The 23,472-nt window shown below is 40.6% G+C and overlaps 1 protein-coding gene across 4 annotated transcripts in view; it reads left to right on the top strand.

Annotated features, from left to right (window-relative positions):
- The window catches only part of C11H8orf33 (chromosome 11 C8orf33 homolog), a 54,884-nt gene extending 31,644 nt beyond the window's left edge, over positions 1–23,240 (top strand). For all 4 annotated transcript variants that reach the window (XM_053695307.1, XM_053695309.1, XM_053695306.1 and 1 more), the window contains 3 exons: positions 6,806–6,896; positions 18,429–18,575; positions 22,641–23,240. In XM_053695307.1, the coding sequence (XP_053551282.1) occupies positions 6,806–6,896; positions 18,429–18,575; positions 22,641–22,858 (456 nt within the window). In that variant the 3' untranslated portion in view covers positions 22,859–23,240. The remainder of the gene's footprint in view (positions 1–6,805; positions 6,897–18,428; positions 18,576–22,640) is intronic.
- The last annotated feature ends 232 nt before the right edge of the window (positions 23,241–23,472 follow it).

Here is a 23,472-nt window from a genome sequence, read left to right as displayed (position 1 = left end):
ACACAAGTGGTGCTGACTCTTCTGATATGGAAAGGGACATTGATACCAGGACACACATGACTGTCACAACACCGGGTATTCCCCATAACATACAGACACAGATGTATAGAGGACAACAGGGATGTCGACATTTTTTTTTTAGGGGTAACCACCAGGTCCAGGGGGGGAGGTACGCCAGACCCCATATTAGGACGGCGGGGTACACGGCACAGACCCCCACGCAGGGGCCGATGAATGACATTGTTATCAATTTGAGCTCACATTTCCTGACTACCTCTGAGAAGTCCCTATTGAATAAAGGCCTCACATTTGTACCAGGTAATAAACTCACTGAATTAGATCTGAAGTTGGATATTTATAAATTCCATAGAAGTCTTAAAATTAAGGAGTTTTTTCAAGACACCCCAAATTCTGGTGATAACACACAGGCTATACCCAGAATTTTTAAGAAAGCTAGTTCTTTTGAACTAACCAATTGTAACCCGAGTATAAAAACTTACACCAGGCTCATTACCCAAGAATTGGAGTATGATTCACAATATTCCAAATTGAAAGTAAATTTGACAAATGAGGAACTTTGAGCTATTAAGTCACTGCAAATGGATACCTCCATAGTCATTAGGCCCGCCGATAAGGGTGGGGCCATAGTCCTATCGGACTATGACTACAGGGAGGACATATTGTAGCAACTTGCTGACCACACCACATATAAAAAACTCACATTTGATCCAACAGTACCTTTTAAGAAAAAATTGGACTCATTGTTGGCCTATGCCAATATTTTTATGTCTGACTTTGAAGACAGATTTTTCTGGATGGGGAGATGTCATCTTTGGTATTTTATCGCAGATACATAGATGACATCTTCCTCATCTGGCGGGGTGGTCTGAATAGCTTGAAGATGTGGTTTGAAAACCTTAACCAGACAGACACAACTGTACGGTTTAAAATTACACACAACGTTAGAGTATTACTTAATTACACACAATGTTAGAGTATTAATTTTCTAGACCTTAACATTTTTAGGGATGGAAATAGGATTGGCACTACACTTTTTTTAAAAAAAATCTACAGACCGCAACGCACTGTTGTGGGCAGATAGTTGCCATCCACCCGCTTTGTTGAGAGGGATTGTAAAATCTCAAATGGTTAGGGCAATTTGTAACAATACTAACCATGCTGTAGGTGTCTGTTAGTTAAAAGAAATGGGGGATAAGTTCCTTCAAAGGGGATATAAACAGAGGATCATTGATCCAGTACTGGACATTGTTCAGCCATATACTCAAGATGAGTTGATTACTAAACAGAGGGAAGAAAAGGATGAGAAAGCAAGAGAATGATTATGGCCACTACATTTGCTCCAGGGATAGCCAATACTGGCAAAATTCTCAGGAAACATTGGCTTATCCTGGTTTTGGATCCTAAACTTAGATTCTCAAAACAGTACACACCGATGGTGGGCTTCAGAAGAGGTACTAACCTCTGGGATCTATTGGTCAAGACGGATCCCAAACAGTGTTATCTGGATCAGACAGGGGTTAATGTGAAGGGCAGCTATAAATGCACAGGCTGTGTAACTTGTAATGGACTGATATCAACCAAAAGATTTCATCATCCCCACACAAAGTATACACCATTCGACATTCAATAACATGTACTACCACACATGTGGTTTACCTATTAATTTGTCCTTGTTCAAAATTATACGTGGGCAAGACGAAGGGTACACTAAGGGAACGGATTGCCAATCATAGGCTAGCTATAAGACGAGCCTTGGAGCAAGGTCATTCCGACCAACCAGTGGCACGTCATTGTGCTGAAAACGGGCACTCTGTATCCTCCATACGATATACTTTGATTGACCACGTTCCGAAATTGGATAGAGGTGGTAACAGGGACAAACTTTTACTGATCACGGAAGCAAAATGGATGTATCGTCTGGGAACTATCGTCCCAGGAGGATTAAATTCAGTACCAGATTTCAAGTGGCTGATATAATCTGTTACATACCAGGGGTGCGATAGGAGTGGGGTGGAGCTATCTGACATGAGTGTGTTGGGGGCTTCTGGGGAGGCTTCCGTCACACATAACATGCCAGGGGGGCCACTGCTTAGGCGGAGGGGATCTGTCAGCAGTGCACCTTGATGGCCCACATAATCCACTACAATATTTGTCACCCTTCTATCGGAGATAGCCACAGTGGTTGTAATCTGGGAGGTATACATTATGGGTCTGCAATGGAGTAACAACCCATGATCATAGAGGAAAGACATGTTGCTCATGTTGGATTGTGCAATGAATGTTGCATGTATTGAGTTAATACGAGTTAATCTTTATCCAAGATGTAAAATCATTCTGATTGGCATGTTTAGATATGCAGAGTCTATTATCCTTCTTTGTATTTTGTTTCTTAAATTTTTATCTTATTGACACTGTTATTATTGCCGTTTATCAATTTAAATTAGGCAATATCATTTAAAGGGATGAAACGATATGCCTGTTTCTTTAAATATGTCACTTGGTATTGACATGCACAAAGGGGTATGTAACTTATTAGTCTGTATTACGAGAGTTATTACACTAATAGTATATAGGAATTATAGTTTAGGATGCTGTATTATAGAATGGGATGTAAGGATTACATTTTGTTATCTCTATTAACATATGAACATGATTGTTTATGTATCCTGGTTACCATGGTAACTGTTTTTTGCAAACCGCAGCAGGGCTGTATTGTTTTATTTTTGTTTAATGCTTATATGCTGGGAACAGCCCCGTAACAATTTATTTTCACAAGTGTGCAATGAAAGATAAAGAAATTGTACATATACAGGGTATATTATTTTCTTGAAACTTGAAGTGATCTCAGTAGCTACTTCCTGTTCACTGTGGTGTTGGAACACATTGATGTGTTCCACTGCAATGTTTGGCGCCTTTTTGGAAGGAAAGGGAGGTATGTTTGTGCTTTAACACTTATTTGTGACACTATATATTGTGCGGTGTTTGTATACTTTGCACTGTTTGATCTGATGAAAGGTCTTATGTAGATCTGATACATCATCTAATAAATTTGACACTTATTTGTGAAAAACATCATGTGCTTCTATTCATCTCAATGCTGCACCCAGGTGACTGACCCAGGAGGGAGGATTAGTTTTTTCTACAGTGTATGTATATGTGTGTGTGTATATATATATATATATATATATATATATATATATATATATATATATATATATATATATATATATATATATATATATAAATGTTGCTCACCTTTTTAGACCTCAAACATGTGAGGTATGTGAGGAGCGTTGAAGGGAGTTAATCCCTATCTGTGTTAAAGATGTCTGTCTTGGTGACCAGTTGGAGTATGGTACTTTTGGGATTCGATACTTGTTTATTTCTGGTGCCTTTGGGGTATTCTTCTCCTCTGTGGAGTATGGTATCTTTAGTTTCTAGTGATGAATTTCATCTGTATGGTGTGGGTCGAATCCTTTCTTTTTCAGGAGTATGCTGTGATCTTTATGGGGAAACAAATAATATGCTTCCCCTCTCTGGAGTATGGTAGATTCCTTTAGAAATAATTCTGATGCGAGTATGTGATAAAAACAGGTATCCTTTATTGAAGCACAACAATCTGTGCTAATATATAAAAAGTCTCAAGATGGTGTTGGTTAGTTCTCATGCAGAGGCTAAAAATCACTTCTTTCCACAAAGAAGGGGATTTGGATGAATGCCTCTTTACACAAACAATGAGAAGTCACAAAGTGTGCCACTGATTAAAACTGTTCTGTTTGCACAAGGTTTGTAAATACTGTTGGTGGAAATTGCCTGATATTGTTATGTGAATAATTAGGTTTTACATACAGAAAAAATCCTTGTTCAGGTGCAGGCTGATCTGTCTGTTTATCTTTCTGTTATTACTGACAATCGTTTAGTATTCTCCTAACAAATTCTGATCCTATCAGCCAATTGGAATTCAAGGGACGCCATCTTGGATGACGTCATTTAAAGGAACCTTCATTCTTCGTTAGGACATCGATGGAAGAGGATGGCTCCGCGACGGCTGGATTGAAGATGGATCCGCTCCGGATGGATGAAGATAGAAGATGCCGCCTGGATGAAGACTTCTGCCGCTTGGAGGACCTCTTCTGCCCGGATCGGATGAAGACTTCTGCCGCTTGGAGGACCTCTTCTGCCCGGATCGGATGAAGACTTCTGCCCCTCTGGAGGTCCACTTGTGCCCGGCTGGGTGAAGACGGCTCAAGGTAGGGTGATCTTCAAGGGGGTAGTGTTAGGTTTTTTAAGGGGGGATTGGGTGGGTTTTAGAGTAGGGTTGGGTGTGTGGGTGGTCAGTTTTAATGTTGGGGGGGTATTGTATTTCTTTTTTACAGGTGAAAGAGCTGATTACTTTGGGGCAATGCCCCGCATAAGGCTCTTTTAAGGGCTATTTGTAATTTAGTATAGGGTAGGGAATTTTATTATTTTGGGGGGCTTTTTAAATTTATTAGTGGTATTAGAATAGGTGTAATTAGTTTAAAATTCTTGTAATTCTTTTTTTTATTTTCTGGACGCTGCTTTTTTGTAGGTGTTAGGTTTTTTTCAGCCAGCTCAGCCCCATTGTTTCCTATGGGGAAATTGTGCACGAGCACGTTTAGCCAGTTCACCGCTGACTAAAGCAACGCTGGTATTGAGTTGAGATGTGGAGCTAATTTTGCTCTACGCTCACCTTTTTGCGGCTAACGCCAGGTTAAAAAAAACCTGTAATACCAGCGTTGTCTTAAGGGAGCGGTGGGAAAAAAAGGCTTGTTAGCCCCGCAAGCCTCACCGACAAAAACTCTTAATCTAGCTGTAAGTTTTTATCATTTATATAGCACATTCAAGTCATAATTAGACCTTCATGATTTAGACAGAGCATACAATTTTAAACAACTTTCCAATTTACTTCTTTTATTTAATTTGCTTCCTTCTATGGTTATCCTTTGCTGAAAGGTTTATCTATTTAAGCTCTGGAGCAGCAAAGAACCTAGGTTCTAGCTCCTGCTTGGTGACCAAAATTTTGGCAGTAAAATCACCCGGGTGGTGTGCCCATTAAATAGATCATAGGGAGTGAACTGAAGTACACTAGTTACAATTTGAAAGCTTTAGTATCACCACTTTATTCAACACAAACCATAATAAGTATAACCAAGCTTTATTTATTTATAAAATATTTTACCAGGAAGGATACATTGAGATTTCTCTCGTTTTCAAGTATGTCCTGGGATGTCCCTAAGTAACAAAAATCGGGGAGGAAAAAATCAACAACAACAAAAATCTCTAATCTATAAATATTGAACAATGGGACAATTAATACATATTGACATGTTGCCATGGAAGCTAGATGATATGACATGGTAAATAGCTCACATATCCCCTTACAGATCTGCTTGCCGCCTTATCGAAAGTGGCTATGTCAGCTGTCGGCACACAGAACAGTCATGTATTGGCCATCCAAGTGGTGCACCTTATGTCAGAGACCCCTTTTTCTTATCAAGTAAATAGCCAAACTTAGCCAGTATTTATAATCTACTAGCACACTACTGGCACTAACAACCAAGGTTTTTTCTTTGGTGCCAATAAATGGTTATTTCACACTGTGCTGCTGCCTCTTTGAGATTTGTATCTATATTGGGGGGACTTTTCTTTGATTTTGGCATTAACAACTGGACAGCAAATGCCTAACACTTCCATTACACCAAAACATTGTCTGTTTGGTTTGTTTACATTTTAAAATGCATATTTCATTTGACTATTATACATTTTTCAAGTAAAAATTAACGTTCCATGCTTTTTCGGGTAAAATCATTTGAGCTTTCAAATTAATGGAAAGTGGTGCAGAATACTATGTAGCATTTATATCCTTAAGCAGCAATAGGGGACAATATACTAGATACATTACTGTTTGCTGTATATTTTGTTCCCCTAACTATTTGCTGAATACAGTACTGGACACACACACATATTCATTAAAGGGACAGTCTACACTAGAATATTTGTTTTAAAAGATAGATAATCCCTTTATTACCCATTCCCTAGTTTTGCATAACCAACACAGTTATATAAATACACTTTTTACCTCTGTGATTACCTTGTGTCTAAGCCTCTGCAAACTGCCCCTTATTTCAGTTCTTTTGACAGACTTGCATTTTAGCCAATCAGTGCTGGCTCCTAGGAACTCCATGAGCACAGTGTTATATATATATATATGAAACACATTAACACCCTCTAGTGGTGAAAAACTGTCAAAATGCCCTGAGCTAATAAGGCGGCCTTCAATGGCTTAAAAATTAGCATATGAGCCTACCTAGGTTTAGCTTTCAAATAAGAATACCAAGAGAACCAAGCAAAATTGGTGAAATTGTTTAAAATTGCATGCCCTATCTGAAAAAGTTTGTTTTGGACTAGACTGTACCTTTAATTCTCTGCCTTGCTGTCTGTCTGTCTTTTCCCATCAGAAATTAGATTTTCTATTGTATCTTAGTATGAAAAGATTTCTAATTTCAAAATAAAACTGCATTTAGTGCAGAATCCACCACGCCGGAGAGTTTTGTTTTATGCTAGATATAATATTTACTCTTTGTTCATTGATTGTTTTGTAATATGTGGTAAAATTGCAACATGCTGTAGCGGTCTGGGTGCGTGTGTGTATTTGTATACCACCATACAATTCTGTATTGCTGTAAATTTGTTTGTTTTCAGTATGATAAGAGGAAACTGAAACATGATCATTTGTATAAAGACGCTTCTTTTCTATTTTCAGACAGGAGCTGATGAGTTGCAAAGAGAATTGGACTGGTGTATAGAACAGCTAGAATTAGGGCTTCAGCGGCAAAAGTCTACCCCAAAACAAGGTGAGTAGCGGAATGTTCTGTAAATAATAAAAGTAAAGGCACTTACTGCCCACCTAAGGAGTACAGATGTATCAGTCAGTTATTGGCCACAGAAGGTCCTGCTGTAGCCGCCAATCTGCCTATATCCATTAGTGGGATTATCAAGAGCTCAATGTTGGCATTTTGTCCTTTGTTTAACATTGCTAGAAACAATATTGCAGACACTGTTGCCATAGTGCTAAAGAAACGTGCACACTCCTGAGCTCCTCTTCAACGAAGGATAGAAAGAGAACAAATCACATTCTGATAATAGAAATTAATTGGAAAATTTGTTTAAAATTGTGTGTTCTATCTGAATTGCGAAAGTTTAATTTTGACTTTACCTTCCTTTTAAATTCTTATTGAGACAAACTCTTCTAGCTTTTCCATACTGCTATGTCTCTCGGATTCTACAAATCAGTTAAAGGGACATAAAGATCCTTTCATGATTAAAGGGACACTAAACACATGCTTAAAATCAAGTTAGCATGTCTATGCCCACTTGTCATCTTACCCCAAATTGTTCAAAAAAAGTGTTTTCAATAACAATGGTATACCTGTGCTCTATGGATGTATGCATGCCGCCATATTGTGACGTGCGTTACACACAGGTACACCAGTCACATGACACGCACGCATAGTGTTCTATTATGTATTTGCTGCTTACTTAGAAGGAATCACATCTGCAGCACACGCTCACTGTGATGCATACAACAGCAGCAGCACATGTGATTCTTGCAGAGCGTGTGCTGCAGTGTTTGTGGAGATAATGTTTAAAATGTGACAACACAGCAATACATAAGTTAGTAAATGCACGGCGTCATGAACAGTGTAGCACTATAAAAAACATATCTATATTAAAGCTATTTATACCAGTGTGTATTTAGTACCATGGGAAAGTATATAACATATAGCATGATGCGACAGCGATTCTATATATTGTAACGTGATAAGGATTGTGAAAGCCAGAACTGTAAATCAGGGGGGAGGGGAGCGGACTGTCTCATGCGAGAAAAAGGCCACACAGGGATTAATTACACCGGATCCTACTGCCCTGTATATCTGTACACACTGGATTAACCCTGGTGTAAATGTTAGCCAGGAGCTCACTGCAATGTACAAGTCCCCATTCAGTGCCCGAGCTCACTTTGACTCCCAGGATTCACGCACACATACGTCCGGCGTTGACATGATGATGGCTGGTGTAGTCTGAAGGGGAGCAAGCGATACGAACAAGACAGGACAGAGAGGCCGGAGAGATCACACAGAGCAGTTGTAATCGGCTAAGCCGACGGTGCCTGAAAGGCCGGAACCGGGACAAGGTTGAAAAGGAAGACGTGAACCACGCCTCCTGGTCAACAAAATTTACATTTTACTTACATTCTTTTCTCCCCTGCACCCATCTAGGTAACAGTACCCACTTGCCCCCAACTCACTTTGACTGGTGTCCCCCAAATTAAGCTCTAATTACATTTACCCAGGTCGCTCATAACCATCTGGCTTTGCATACGATAAAGTGTAAGTAAGCCCAGTCTACCTCTCTCACCCCCCCCCTTTTTTAACATAACATTTACCCAAAACCAGTCGTGTAAGAGATATTGTAAATTTACCATTTATGTGATTACCCCTCGCTCTCCCCCCCCCCTCACATCGCCAATCCAGTTGGTGTGACCATACAGGGTACTGCCAGCAACTGGCTTAGAGTTGAGTGTCATATTTTGCATTTAACGACCTAACTTCTCTTCACAGCTTATTTACTACACATTGCGCATTTAACATCATTACTGATTATATGCTTTCTGCTTTGTGGTTTTGCTGAAAATATGTTTTGTGTAACATTTCTGTAGAGACCCACTTAGGACTCCCCCTTTCCGGCCCACTCACGTGGTGGGCTGGTCACTTCCATCTACCCACTCCCTTCCTCTGTGTCGTATCCCCCTCTCCCTGAGTCCAGAGGGGGCACTCTGAAGTTTGTTGGCTGGCTCTTCTGACGTGCTTGTAATCTGCTGGCTACCTGACATTTGGTCACTATTACCTATCCTGCGCTGAGTCGACCCACTCAGCAAATTCAGCTTACTCTGCTCCTGAATTACTCACTCAGTCAACTGATTTCTGTGCCTTTTTGTAAAAACTGTGTAGATATTGAATTGCTACTACATTGTTAAGCTCCCCTTCAAAACAAAAGGGGCTCCGATAGCCTGAGTGTTCTGGAGTACAGTCCGGTCTCCCTGGCTCCACCCCGCGCCTCCCCCTTTCCGGCCCAGCTTGTCTGGGTTGGTCACGCCTTTTACCCTTCCTTTTGGTCGTATCCCCCTCCCTGAGGTGCGTGGGGGTCCCTGGGGTCCCCCCCATTTTTTCATTTTTTGGTGCGGCTTCTATAACCAGGTCCCTCTGAGCCGCTGGCTCAGTAATAAGCCATAATGCTCTAAGTGTTGACACCATTGGTGGGTTATACCTAGCCCCGCTCTCTCTATCTTTTGCAGTATTTTTTCTTATGAATTGATCTGCTTTAAATGTTGCAATATCTGGTTGCCAGACCTATTTCTCTAACAGTTTTTTTTCCAGGTCCCGGAGTGGTCAGGGAGGTTTATACTACAAGTCTGCCGGAGCATTCTTGAGGCTTTAATCATGCCACATGCATCTAGAAGGAACCCTAGAACCCCTGCAGCAATTAAAAAAAACTGTGCTTGACCATTTCTCTCAACCCCTAAATGATCCTCTTCCTTTACGGAAGGAAGCAAGTGATCCGGAGTCACTAGATGAGGACTCCCAATCGAGTTCTCAGTCAGGAGCCCACTTAAACCATTACATCACAGAGAGCACATTACAGAAAATGCTTGCAGCTCAAACCAAATCCATTGCAGCCGAGATCCAGAGGAGCTCAGCAGAACTCAGGAAAGACATAGGCGAGGTGGGTGACAGAATAGACACCCTGGAGAGGCAACATGACGACCTTGCTACAGATAACTCTAACATCCTATCATACGCCGAAAATCTGGCAGAACAGATTTCTCAGCTCGAATTAAAACTGGCCGATGTGGAAGATAGGGCCAGAAGAAGTAATGTACGATTTAGAGGCATACCTGAGTCAGTGCTACCAGGCGATCTACAAGAATTTCTCATATCACTCTTCACTGCTCTACTTGGCCCCCTGGAGGGCGATAAACACGTCATGGAGCGAGCACACAGGGCCCTCAGGCCGAGGTCAATGTCATCTGACCGGCCTAGAGATGTGGTGGTCTGCTTTCACAACTTCAAATTCAAAGACCGCCTGATGCAGGCGTCTTATAATAAACCTACTCTGCCTGATAACTTTAAGGATGTTCAGCTTCTTCCGGATCTCTCTTCACACACGCTGCAACAACGCAGATTATATGCCCCTATCACTGCACAATTTAGGAATGCTAACATTAAATATAGATGGGGATTTCCCACTAAACTAATTGTGACAAAAGACAACCAGACTCATATTGTTTCTTCTCCTTCTGTGGGCAGTACTCTCCTGACTAACTGGGGCCTACAAGCCGCAGTGGACACTCAGAAGGTTGCCAATTCTAAGCTACGTGTCTCGGCTCCTGCATGGACTGTCAAAGAGCAGAGGTCCAAGCGCCAAAAACCTAATCCCTCTGACCATACTCCGAGGCCTCAAGCCTCACCTACCTGATACACTACTGTTATACCTATATAGGTGCTGACTACTTCTTGTTGATATACTTTATCTTTATGCAAATGTTTATGTTCAAACGTTGATTATAATGCAGGCTGGCTGGTTCCGGGCTCGACTGCTGTACCCGAAGAAAGCTATTAGATATTTAGTTGCTTTATATGGTATGGGCGGTGGCCGGGCCGGGATACTAGCTACCCTGCGAATACTTAGAGAGCGGGGCTATGCGTTTATTAGCCCCACCTTGCTAGTTTGGTTTAGCTCCCCCCCAGATCTTGGAACCCGCGTTTGGGTCCTATACAGGTGGACTACTTCCACCAGCTCCCTTCCTTAAACCCCTCCCCCCCCCGTACCCGTCAACCTCCCCACTAACCTACCCTTACCCTTAAGCCCTAAGAGACTGCAGTCCACTAATGACATCCCTTAGATTCCTAATCTAATTTATGTTTAATACAATCTATTTTATTTAAAAATTCTTATAACACATAAAAACAACAGCAAATGCTTTTCCTAATTAATAAAGGGACGTCTCCCTTATACAACACTTATAAAAACAGACTAGAACCATATAATCCTAGAATTTCAGGTATAAAGGAATTAATTCTATAGATAACATATGGCAAGCAACAAATTTCTAAGATAAATGGTGAATTAAATATTTAAAAGGCACAAATGTATCAATCCTAATAGCTTTACAGTTCTTCAGTAACAAATTCAGTTATAAAGTTACACAGTTACTTTCCTTGGACATATAATTGGCTCAGGTGTGCTGGATAGTTAAAAAGGCAAAAAACAGCCAATATTCTGATTTAGGTGCCAAAGCAATCGTGGTTAATGGAAATGGTTAATTTAACAGATGAATACCTTGATGTCTTTAAAGTTCAGTTTGCGTGTTTTAAAAAACGTAGTGCAAATTAGTGTAGAGGTACCTTAATCTGTCCTGGTTGCAACCGCTGATTATCTTCACTGTGAGGGATTCACAGACTGTTTGTTCCTGGTGCTTCTGATAAGTCACCTGACCTTCTCTTTGATTCAGAGGTCAGGGGTGATGATCCGTTCTGGTGATGTAGTTATCCTTTTTTTTTGTTTTCCTTTCTTCTTATAGCCCAAATATTGTTTTCATCTGGGTTCCCTCAGACTTCTTAAGGTTTGAAGAAATCTTTGGTCAGTGTTTAGCAGTAACACCGTATTCCCTGAAGTTACCAAAGGTAGATTTTAACTTGCAGGGTCAGGAGAAAAGTTTAAAGTTGCAGGGTCACACAGCTTTGTGACAGTAGTAAATGAAGTTTAGTAGAGTGTAGCAGGTCCCATTCAACGCGTTTCACCCTTCTGGGCTTTATCAAGAATGCTTATCCTGCTAGCTTCTGGCTTTTTAAAGGTATGAATGTGTTTTGATTGGTTCCTTCATTTCCTTTTGATTTCTATCAACACCTGTGTGGCTTCCAATGTAAAGGTGGACTTTATTTAAGTTGGTAATGATTGTTTCTGTGTTGTTATTTAGTTACATGATACACAAGGAAGAGAACTTATCATTTCTGCTTTATTAGCATTCACACAATTCAACTTATATATTTCAATTCTAAAGTGCCTTTATTAGATAATATACATTTAGATCGTGCAAACTTAAAATTACCTAAACTGAAACGAAAATATAAGAATCAGAATTACCATTCCCATATCTAGAATTATTGTAAGTGGGTAAAAATTAACGATATATACATATTCCTTTTCAACAAAGGATAGTAAGTTCAACAATTTATAAATTAACAATTTAAAAATGGATGTACAATTAAATCAGAAATTATCAATCCCATAACTAGAGTTATTGCTAGTGGGTAAAAATATGGCTTATTCAATTAATTTATTTATTTTCGGGGGATAAAAATTCCTTTTTAATTACTAGAAAAATGAATTTATATAGGGCTTGTACTATCTTTGCCCAAGATAAATTGAAATGTTATTGCTTATTTAATGTATGTGAGTATTTTCTATATAAGTGGCTGATTTAACCTGGAAAATGTTCGCATATTGTAAGAGACTTTTATAAGAAGGGGGAAATGTCTATCTCAGAGTTCAAGCCTCCAGGTTGGAGGGTATTCATTAGGTATATAATTTCAGCTTCTGCCTTTAGGAGTTTATTTTCCCAGTTTCCCCCTCTCCAGTCGGGGTGAACTTTTTTAATTCCCCAATATTTAAAATCTTTAAGGTTGTTGTTGTGTACTTCCCTAAAGTGGCGATAGATATAAGGGTCAAGGTTACCCCTATCTATGCAAGAGAGGTGCTCCCTTATCCTTTCACGGAGCATTCTGGTTGTTTCTCCTATGTAAATTTTTTTACATGAACATTGAATGGCGTAAATAACGCCTTTATCTTGACATCTAATTGTGTCTCTTATTTTGAAAGTAAAGTTTCCACTTTTTGATTTTAAAATCTTTTGTTTACTACTAAATTTACAGGCCCGGCATCTAAAACAGGGGAAAAAACCATTTAAAGGATTTCCGTCTAGGCACCTTTGAGTGTCTTTGTAACTTTATAACTGAATTTGTTACTGAAGAACTGTAAAGCTATTAGGATTGATACATTTGTGCCTTTTAAATATTTAATTCACCATTTATCTTAGAAATTTGTTGCTTGCCATATGTTATCTATAGAATTAATTCCTTTATACCTGAAATTCTAGGATTATATGGTTCTAGTCTGTTTTTATAAGTGTTGTATAAGGGAGACGTCCCTTTATTAATTAGGAAAAGCATTTGCTGTTGTTTTTATGTGTTATAAGAATTTTTAAATAAAATAGATTGTATTAAACATAAATTAGATTGGTATCATCATTTCCTAGCTTTTTTTAGCGCTGCTAAATAAACCCCATTTTTTCTTCTTATCCACCATTTAGTTCTCTTTGAGGGAAGAACTTTTTTAGCAGCAGGAATCCACCTTTAGGCGCTCCTATCACACTACACATAAATCCCTTAGATTCCTGACACACAATGTCGGGGGCCTAAACACCTTCGGTAAACGAAGCCTACTGACTAGAACACTACATTACCATAAGGCTGATGTGGCCTTCCTCCAAGAAACACATCTGGTAGCAGACTCCCCCCCCCCCCCCTGAGCCATCATTTTGTGACTACCCTGTTGTAGAGACTGCCTCCTACTCCAAGAAGGCTAGAGGTGTAGCTATACTGATTCATAAAAGAGTGGCCTTCGAACCTCTCCAAGTAATTAAAGATCCCCAGGCGAGGTACCTTATCTTGATATGTAACCTTGACCATGTCACCTACACCGTAGTATCCATATATTTGCCCAATACCCTCCAGCCCAGATATTTAAAGCAAATCTTACACAAAGTGGATCAAGTCAGGCAGGGTAGGGTGATCTTGGCAGGCGATCTAAACATGGTGTGGGATGGCGGACTAGACGGGAAGACGAGGTCGCCTAAAAAGAGACTCCCTAGCTCAGATGCAACAAGCCGTAGATTCCGGGAACTTATGTCCCAGTTTAACTTCTTTGATGTTTGGAGATCTCTACACCCCCTAGACAGAGATTATACCCATTACTCTATACCCCACTCTACATACTCCAGACTTGACTATTTTTTCTGCCATCCAGACTCCCTAGATCTTACACATTCCATAAAGATCTGTGCATGCCCTTGGTCAGACCATGACCTGGTCCTCATGGATCTTGAATCTCATAACACTGTCAAACCCAGACCTAATTGGAAATTACCCCACGCCCTTCTGGCAGATATCCCCTTCAGAGAGGAACTTAGGAAAGAAATAACTTTTACTGTACGCATTAATGACACGCCTGAGGTCCGTGACGATATAGTGTGGGGGGCCTTTAAGGCCACCACTTGAGGTCTTTTCATTCGCAAACAGGCTCATTTGAGGAAACTAGCGGGTCTCTCCTTGTCCCAGGACCACCGCAGGCTTAGGGGGCTTGAGACACGGAGACGCACCGTGGACAACTCAAACACTGAGGAGGAGATTAGAGATTTGAGGAGACACATATGTAACATAGAATACATTAAGACCCAGAATAACTTACTCAAGCTGAAGCAACTCTTTTACTCTAAGTGTAACAAAGCCGATACACTCTTAGCCAATAAACTAAGACACCGCACCAGTGCTTCTCGTATTCACGAGATTAAACAAGGCTCTCAGTCCTTTAGACTCCCATCCCACATAGGCCAACAGTTCAATGAGTACTATTCAGCTTTATATAACATCCAAAATGACGCTATGTTTCAGCCAGCCCCACCAGAAGCTATAGGTCCCTTCCTACGCTCCCTAAATCTACCTCCTTTAGATGAGGCCAGCATTATCAACCTGGAAGCCCCGATTACGCTTCAAGAGGTTAAATATGTTATCAAGAACCTGAAATCCCTCAAGGCCCCAGGGCCTGATGGTTTCTCTGCAATCTTTTATAAGACATATTTGCAGGAGATTGCATCCATCCTGACCAGATTTTTCAACCTGGCTATGGCAGAGGGTAAATTTCGCGGTGAGTTTCTCGAGGCCTCCATCATTACAATTCTTAAGCCCAACAAGGACCCAACTCTCTGCACTAGTTACAGGCCTATATCCCTGATCAACACCGATGTTAAAATATACGCAAAAATCCTGGCCAATAGGCTCACGAAACTTCTCCCTGCACTCATTAACCCTGACCAGGTGGGATTTATCCCTGGAAGGGAAGGCCCAGACAACACAAAGAGACTCCTGAACATCCTCCTTGAAGCCAAAAGACTCAATAGACCAATAGCTGTGCTTTCTCTCGACGCTGAGAAAGCGTTTGATCGGGTTCGGTGGGAATATCTCTGGGAGGTATTAGCGACCTTTCGATTCCCTACTCATATCATACAAGCGGTGCGTGCCTTGTACTCGACCCCCACGGCCTCGGTTAGGGCCCTGGGGTTCCACTCCGCCTCCTTTCCTATTTCAAACGGCACCCGGCAGGGAATGCCCCCTTTCGCCCATTCTATTCGCGCTGGCTATAGAACCCCTGGCGGCTGCCATCAGAGCGGACAGAGAGATATCGGGAGTCACCCTCCATGGAACAGTACACAAGGTGGCTCTGTTCGCTGATGACACTACCATATTTTCTGCAAATCCCTTGAGAGTTCCCTAGGCTCCTATCCTTATTAGACATCTTTAGCAACCTTTCCTTTTATAGATTAAATCAAAACAAATCGGAAATCTACACGCAGGGGTTCTCAGTGAACACTACCAACACCCTACTGGATAAATATAATTTTGTTGTTAACAATGCATATATCTCCCATCTAGGAGTTAAATTGTCTAATTCCATTTCCAACTTAATAACGGATAACTATAAGCCTCTCTTGACCGAACTCCATACCTTGACCAAGCAATGGTGCCATCGATGTATCTCCTGGCTGGGTCGGATAGCGGCCCTCAAAATGAGCAATCTCCCCAAACTAACTTATATCATGCGGTGCCTACCCATTAGAGTGCCTAAATCCCTCCTCACCCAGTTCCAAAGTGCTTGCACCAAATATATATGGCAGAATAAACCTCCACGAGTCGCCCAGAAACTTTTGCAGTACCCCAGAATGCATGGTGGGGTGGCTTCTCCCTCTATCTTCAGATACTATGAGGCAGCCATGCTCACGCACATTACCCAGTGGGGTGCAAAGGACTCTGATAGCAGGTGGAGATCGATCGAACAGGCCTCCTTACCTTTTCACCTTACCCTGAGGTATTTAATATGGACTCCTCCACATTGCAGGAGATCCCTGGGAATAGAGAACCAGTTGATTCGTGAATGCCTAGCCATTTGGGAGCAGCTGAGACATTACCCTCAAGTGGCCCCCATCCGTCCCCTATCACAGCAATTACTGGCCTCTTCGCTGGCCTCCCTGACTCACACCCAACGGTATGGCTGAGACTAGGCGTCTCAAGAGTGGCAGACCTTTGGTCATCGCCCGCTTGCGACTCATTTGTACCTTTTGATAAAATTGGAGGTTCGTCACCTCCTCCGACCTACATGAACTTTGAATATGTCAGGGTCCTCAGCTTTCTGACTAGCTGGGGCTTTAAGCCGTCACTCTCTCGGCCACTAACCATCTGGGAATCCAGATGGCAACAGGGACTGAGGTTGGGTAAGCCACTATCTTTCCATTACTCTATCATGGAAGGTGCGGCCCCTGTAGATAAAGCAATTCATATTGCTAAATGGGAACAGAAACTTGATTTCACTACTCCCACTAAAGAATGGCACCGTACACTGCTTCTTAAGAATAAAACCCTCCACTGTGTCACTATGCTTGAGACTTATATTAAATTGCTCTCACAGTGGTACTATGTGCCTGCTAGACTGGCTGCAATTTTTCCGGGGGCTTCTATTTGTTGGAGGGGCTGCGGTATGTTAGGTGACATGACACACATATGGTGGAGCTGTCCCAAACTGAGGCCCCTTTGAAGCAGGAGCTTCACAACACTAGCGAACATGGGTATCTCTCTCCACAGAACCCCAGAAGTTGCCCTACTCCACGTAGGTACTTGTAAATTGCCCAGACACTACGCCTCATTAAGTATTTACCTCCTTTCAGCTGTTAAGCTTAACATAGCCAGAGCTTGGAAGAGAACTAACCCCCCCTCTTGGTCTGACATCACTCAAACCATGGCCTATATCTACTCTATGGAAAAGTTTATTTATTACTCCATGGAGAGGGCTGACTTCTTCGAATTAATTTGGGCAGAATGGAAGAATGCATTTGACACTTTATGGCTCCCTAGCCAGACTGTCCTCCCCTAGTAGTATCAGTCCGCCTCCCACACCTGAATCGTTAAGCCTGGAATCCTTGTTAGCTTCATACCCCTTACCCTAGGTCTTGCTCCCCCTCCCCCTTCTTAAGATGATCCCTTCCCCCTCCCCCCCTTCCCTCTCCCACTTACACCAGATTAATGTGAACACCTTTGTTAACCTTCTACCCTGGATACAGGGTTTACGTATGTATGTGTGTCTGTTAATCTAACGCACACATTGTGCTTCCTTAAGTATCCACTGTTTATGTTATGTCGTTGTAATTGTACGCATTGGTCGTACTATTGCTGTACTTGTTTATCTTATCTGAAAATTCAATAAAACATTTAAATAATAAAGTAAATTGGAAGCTGTTTAAAATTGCATTCCCATTTCTGACTCATGAAAGTTTAATTTTGACTAGACTGTCCCTTAAGTTTTTTGTTTTTTTAAATACTAATGCTCCGCTGAATTTATTTGAAACAACTGCTACGTTTCTGATTACAGTACAGTCTTTATGGTGTATGTATATAAAAGCAATACAAATGATATAAATCTACCTTTAAGCTACATGTATAAGATGTATTATGATATGTAAATATTACCTAAATTACATAAGATATTCTTGTTTACACTTGGTCCCATTTTACAGATGCAAATAGACAAATATTCTGAAATCCAAACCTTTTCGAGTCCCAAGCAGTTTGGATATAAGTTTTCCTTCCTGTAGTAAAGTGCTACAGAACATGTAAGAACAGAGTTGTGAAGGAATCATGAAATGAATAATGTGAGATGAGTAAATGAACGTCAGTATAAATGTTATGTTATCCAGCAAAGCCTATAAATCTAATGACAAAGGGTTTGGCAAGTCTACTAAACTAACCCGAACATAGTAGTGCAGAGCAGACCAGCATTTGTACAACTCGTTTTTAAAAGGGGTAGTAACACACTGTGCAAATTCTGCAAGGATAAAATGTGCTTCTGAGGTGTCATAAATGTTGGGAATTTAGTTTTTTCGCTTTTCTTTAGTTTGCTTAGATGACCTTGATGTCTGATCTATCTGCCTGTATCACTTGTAGTGGATGAAGCCTTGCGTGCAATCAAGACCTTGCGCAGTGAGAAAGCCGCATTGGTAAAGAAGCGCCAGATAATGCGGGCAATGTTTGGCGATTACAGGCGCAAGATGGAAGAAGAAAAGCAGAAGCACCTGAGACTGATGCAGACAGGTGAGTGACTTTGTTGGTGTTTTTTTAAATAATAAATATTATTAGGAATTCCCATCATTCCATAAAGTAAAATATCATGTGGAATAAATAGTTTTGATATTATGTTTTGTATGTTTGAATAAAAGGCTGTTGTTTATGATCCCTTAGTGCCTGCTAATCCAGTATGTGACTAAGCCTGGGGTTATAGGTTGGAGTATGATTATTTGTATGACGTTTAAAGGGACGTAACAGTAGAGAGTGCTTTAATTTGTCAGATCATATAATGGTACTGCTAACACGTGCAGAAGGAAAAACACATAGTTAAAGTTAGCTCTAGAGTAACAGTGGAGCTAGCTGAATACAACTGGTGAGCCAATGATGAGACAAATGTGTATAGCCACCAATCACCAGCTAGCTCCCATTAGTTCACTGCTGAGCATATATACATATGCTTTCCAAAAGGATACCTAGAGAACAAAGTACATTTGATAATTGAAGTGAATTTAAAAGTGTCAACATTGCATGAATCATGAACATTTACTTTGTCTTTCATGTCCCTTTTAAAGAGCACTGCACTGCAGAGCTGTAACACAATTTTAGCAAATACAGTGGGGCAAAAAAGTATTTAGTCAGCCACCAATTGTGCAAGTTCTCCCAAGAAGATGAGAGAGGCCTGTAATTTTCATCATAGGTATACCTCAACTATGAGAGACAAAATGTGGAAACAAATCCAGACAATCACATTGTCTGATTTGGAAAGAATTTATTTGCATATTATGGTGGAAAATAAGTATTTGGTCACCTACAAACAAGCAAGATTTCTGGCTCTCACAGACCTGTATCTTCTTCTTTAAGAGGCTCCTCTGTCCTCCACTCATTACCTGTATTAATGGCACCTGTTTGAACTTGTTATCAGTATAAAAGACACCTGTCCATAACCTCAAACAGTCACACTCCAAACTCCACTATGGTGAAGACCAAAGAGCTGTCGAAGGACACCAGAAACAAAATTGTAGACCCTGCACCAGGCTGGGAAGACTGAATCTGCAATAGGCAAGCAGCTTGGTGTGAAGAAATCAACTGTGTGGGAGCAATAATTAGAAAATGGAAGACATACAAGACCACTGATAATCTCCCTCGATCTGGGGCTCCACACAAGATCTCACCCCGTGGGGTCAAAATGATCACAAGAACAGTGAGCTAACATCCCATAACCACACGGGGGGACCTAGTGAATGACCTGCAGAGAGCTGGGACCAAAGTAACAAAGGCTACCATCAGTAACACACTATGCCGCCAGGGACTCAGATCCTGCAGTGCCAGACGTGTCCCCCTGCTTAAGCCAGTAAATGTCCGGGCCCGTCTGAAGTATGCTAGAGAGCATTTGGATGATCCAGATGGGGATTGGGAGAATGTCATATGGTCAGATGAAACCAAAGTAGAACTGTTTGGTAGAAACACAACTCGTCATGTTTGGAGGAGGGAGAATACTGAGTTGCAACCAAAGAACACCATACCTGCTGTGAAGCATGGGGGTGGCAACATCATGCTTTGGGGCTGTTTCTCTGCAAAGGGAACAGGAGGACTGATCCGTGTACATGAAAGAATGAATGGGGCCATGTATCGTGAGATTTTGACTGCAAACCTCCTTCCATCAGCAAGGGCATTGAAGATGAAACGTGGCTGGGTCTTTCAGCATGACAATGATACCAAACACACCGCCCGGGCAACGAAGGAGTGGCTTCGTAAGAAGCATTTCAAGGTCCTGGAGTGGCCTAGCCAGTCTCCAGATCTCAACCCCATAGAAAACCTTTGGAGGGAGTTGAAAGTCTGTGTTGCCCAGCGACAGCCCCAAAACATCACTGCTCTAGAGGAGATCTGCATGCAGGAATGTGCCAACATACCAGCAACAGTGTGTGACAACCTTGTGAAGACTTACAGAAAATGTTTGACCTCTGTCATTGCCAACAAAGGATATATAACAAAGTATTGAGATGAACTTTTGATATTGACTAAATACTTATTTTCCACCATAATTTCCAAATAAATTCTTTCCAAATCAGACAATGTGATTGTCTGGTTTTGTTTCCACATTTTGTCTCTCATAGTTGAGGTATACCTATGATGAAAATTACAGGCCTCTCTCATCTTCTTAAGTGGGAGAACTTGCACAATTGGTGGCTGACTAAATACTTTTTTGCCCCACTGTAAGTACATCTAACCCTGGAAGAAATAAAAATAGACAAAAACATACTTAAAGTAGCAGTAATGAAAATTGTAACTGCTTCAGTGACCTCAAATGTTTAAGTAATCAAAGCTAAGATTGCTAGTTAAACAAGTCCAGTGAGTCTGACCTCCTGAGACTTAATTGTCCTTTGCGTTTTTTGTCTTAAATGACATAATCTGATTTTTTTTTTTTATTTGTAAATCACAGCAAGCAAAGTGCTACTTACAAAAAATATATAATCAGAAATGCCACATAGAAACATCCTTCAGGCACTCGGACAAGCATGCTCCTTCCTCTTGCAATGTCCTTGTCACACAGCAGAAAGCCCCGCTGGAGAGGGAAAGGTAGCCGGCTAAAACTATAAAGATTTCTACTTGTGGTTAGCAACATTCTTCTAAATGTACATACATTGATACAAAGGATAGGTTGTTCCTTCAGGAGTTAGTTATATATAGGATCACTTGAACGCTGCTTAAACTGACATGAAACCCAATTTTTTTCTTTCATGATTCAGATAGCGCATGTGATTTTATACAGCTTTCCAAGTTTCTTCTATTATCTAATTTGCTTTCTTCCTTTGATATATTTGTTGAATAGAATACCTAGGTAGGCTCAGGAGTTGATGATTGGCGGCTGCATATATATGCATCATCTTACTTGCTCACCCAATGTGTTAACTAGCTCCCAGTAGTGCACTGCTGCTGCTTCAACAAAGAATAACAAGAGAATGAAGCCAATTAGAAAATAGAAGTGAACCCAAAAATTGTTTACGATTCTATGATCTGTCTGATTCATGAATGAAGATTTTTTTTGGTTTCATGTCCCTTAAACTTCCAGCGTCTACCGAGGGTTTTAAGCCTCATGGCCTTCCGTAGCAAAGTACCAAAATCTACAGCTTGCCGACAAGTTTCAGCGAGCTGCTGTTCCCCCTCCACCAGGCGTTCTGCTGTGCATCAAAAATCTCATAGTATAAAGTAGTATGGCGGCCTGAGTGCCGGGATGGTGTTTTATATGGGAATTGAAGATTGTTCATCTAGGTAAAAAATAATGTGTGTTAAAGGGACAGTCTAGGCCAAAATAAACTTTCATGATTCAGATATAGCATGTAATTTTAAACAATTTTCCAATTTACTTTTATCACCAATTTTGCTTTGTTCTCTTGGTATTCTTAGTTGAAAGCATAACCTAGGAGGTTCATATGCTAATTTCTTAGACCTTGAAGCCCACCTCTTTCAGATTGCATTTTAACAGTTTTTCACCACTAGAGGGTGTTAGTTCACGTATTTCATATAGATAACACTGTGCTCGTGCACGAGAAGTTATCTGGGAGCAGGCACTGATTGGCTAGACTGCAAGTCTGTCAAAAGAACTGAAAAAAGGGGCAGTTTGCAGAGGCTTAGATACAAGATAATCACAGAGGTTAAAAGTATATTATTATAACTGTGTTGGTTATGCAAAACTGGGAAATGGGTAATAAAGGGATTATCTATCTTTTAAAACAATAAAAATTCTGGTGTAGACTGTCCCTTTAAAGAGGTAAACGTGGAACCATCGGTCTTGCTCCAGAGATTAGGATACTAGCCAATGGAAATTACACTGAATGGTTGTATGTTTCCCCCGGCCATTCTGTTTGTCAAACAGTGAAATAATTAAACATATATTCCATGCATAACAAATAACAGTGATATTAAACACTAACCAAATATTAGAGGTGAGGCCATGACTAGCATAGTCCTTCCTATGTAACAGAGCCGTCACCACAATAACCTAATATCCTCTCATCACTGTCAGCCATATTTCAGTCTTGTCCTGCTGACATCAGATATATATTTTGTTTTCATCTTATCTTCCCTCCTCAGCTGCTAAGTCAGCGCGGATGCACGAGGTGGCAGCATCAGTCCGTCGAAACAGCAGCAAGGTTTATCGGCCAAGCATCCAGAACTCTCATCGGAACCTTGACCAATCCACCTCTACTGTTTCTTCGTCCCATGTCTCCTCTGGTGACCCCGGGACATCTCACCAAGAGCTGTTTGTTTTAAGGTCTTCACAGGAGCCTTTTTGCTTTAACTTTTTCTAGAAGCATATTTGTCTTATACTAAGGAAGTTTTAGGACTTGCCTTTCATTTTATTTCTTTAGGTTACGAATCTTAAGATAAATTTAGGTTATTTCAGTTCATATTACTTTTTAAACGCCCCCTAACAATTTAAGTGCCTCAATTTTGTTATTTGAGATGTAGAACACTGGGAAGATTTCAGAGGTTCTTAAACAAACAAAAAAACTTTTATTTTGCCATTTTGTTTCAATCTAAAATTGAATCGGAATCATAAGTGATTGTAATGTAAGTGATTTGCCATATTCTGAAAATATGAGAATCCTTAAATCCTTTTTTTATGGGGGGTGACGATAATGTCCCTTAAAGTACATAAAGTTGTAATAAAATTATTTTGTTTACTGTAAATATTTTCTGAATTCTTTATTGGAATGTTATGGGAATGTTTGTGTGAGCGAAAATGTGTTCGTTTATATTCTACTCAGGAGTGTGCACGTGTCTTCAGCACTATATAGCAGGAGTTTTGCAACATTGTTGTACATTAGCATGAGCACTAGATGGAAGCACTATTTCCTGTCATGTAGTGCTTCAGATATGTGCACACTGTCTACCAAGATATCTCTTCAACAAAGAATAACAT

The sequence above is a fragment of the Bombina bombina genome, chromosome 11 (assembly GCF_027579735.1).
Source record: "Bombina bombina isolate aBomBom1 chromosome 11, aBomBom1.pri, whole genome shotgun sequence".
Taxonomy (NCBI): Eukaryota; Metazoa; Chordata; class Amphibia; order Anura; family Bombinatoridae; genus Bombina; species Bombina bombina.
Note: the sequence above shows the minus strand (reverse complement) of the source record. Positions and strands in the feature narration are given on the sequence as shown.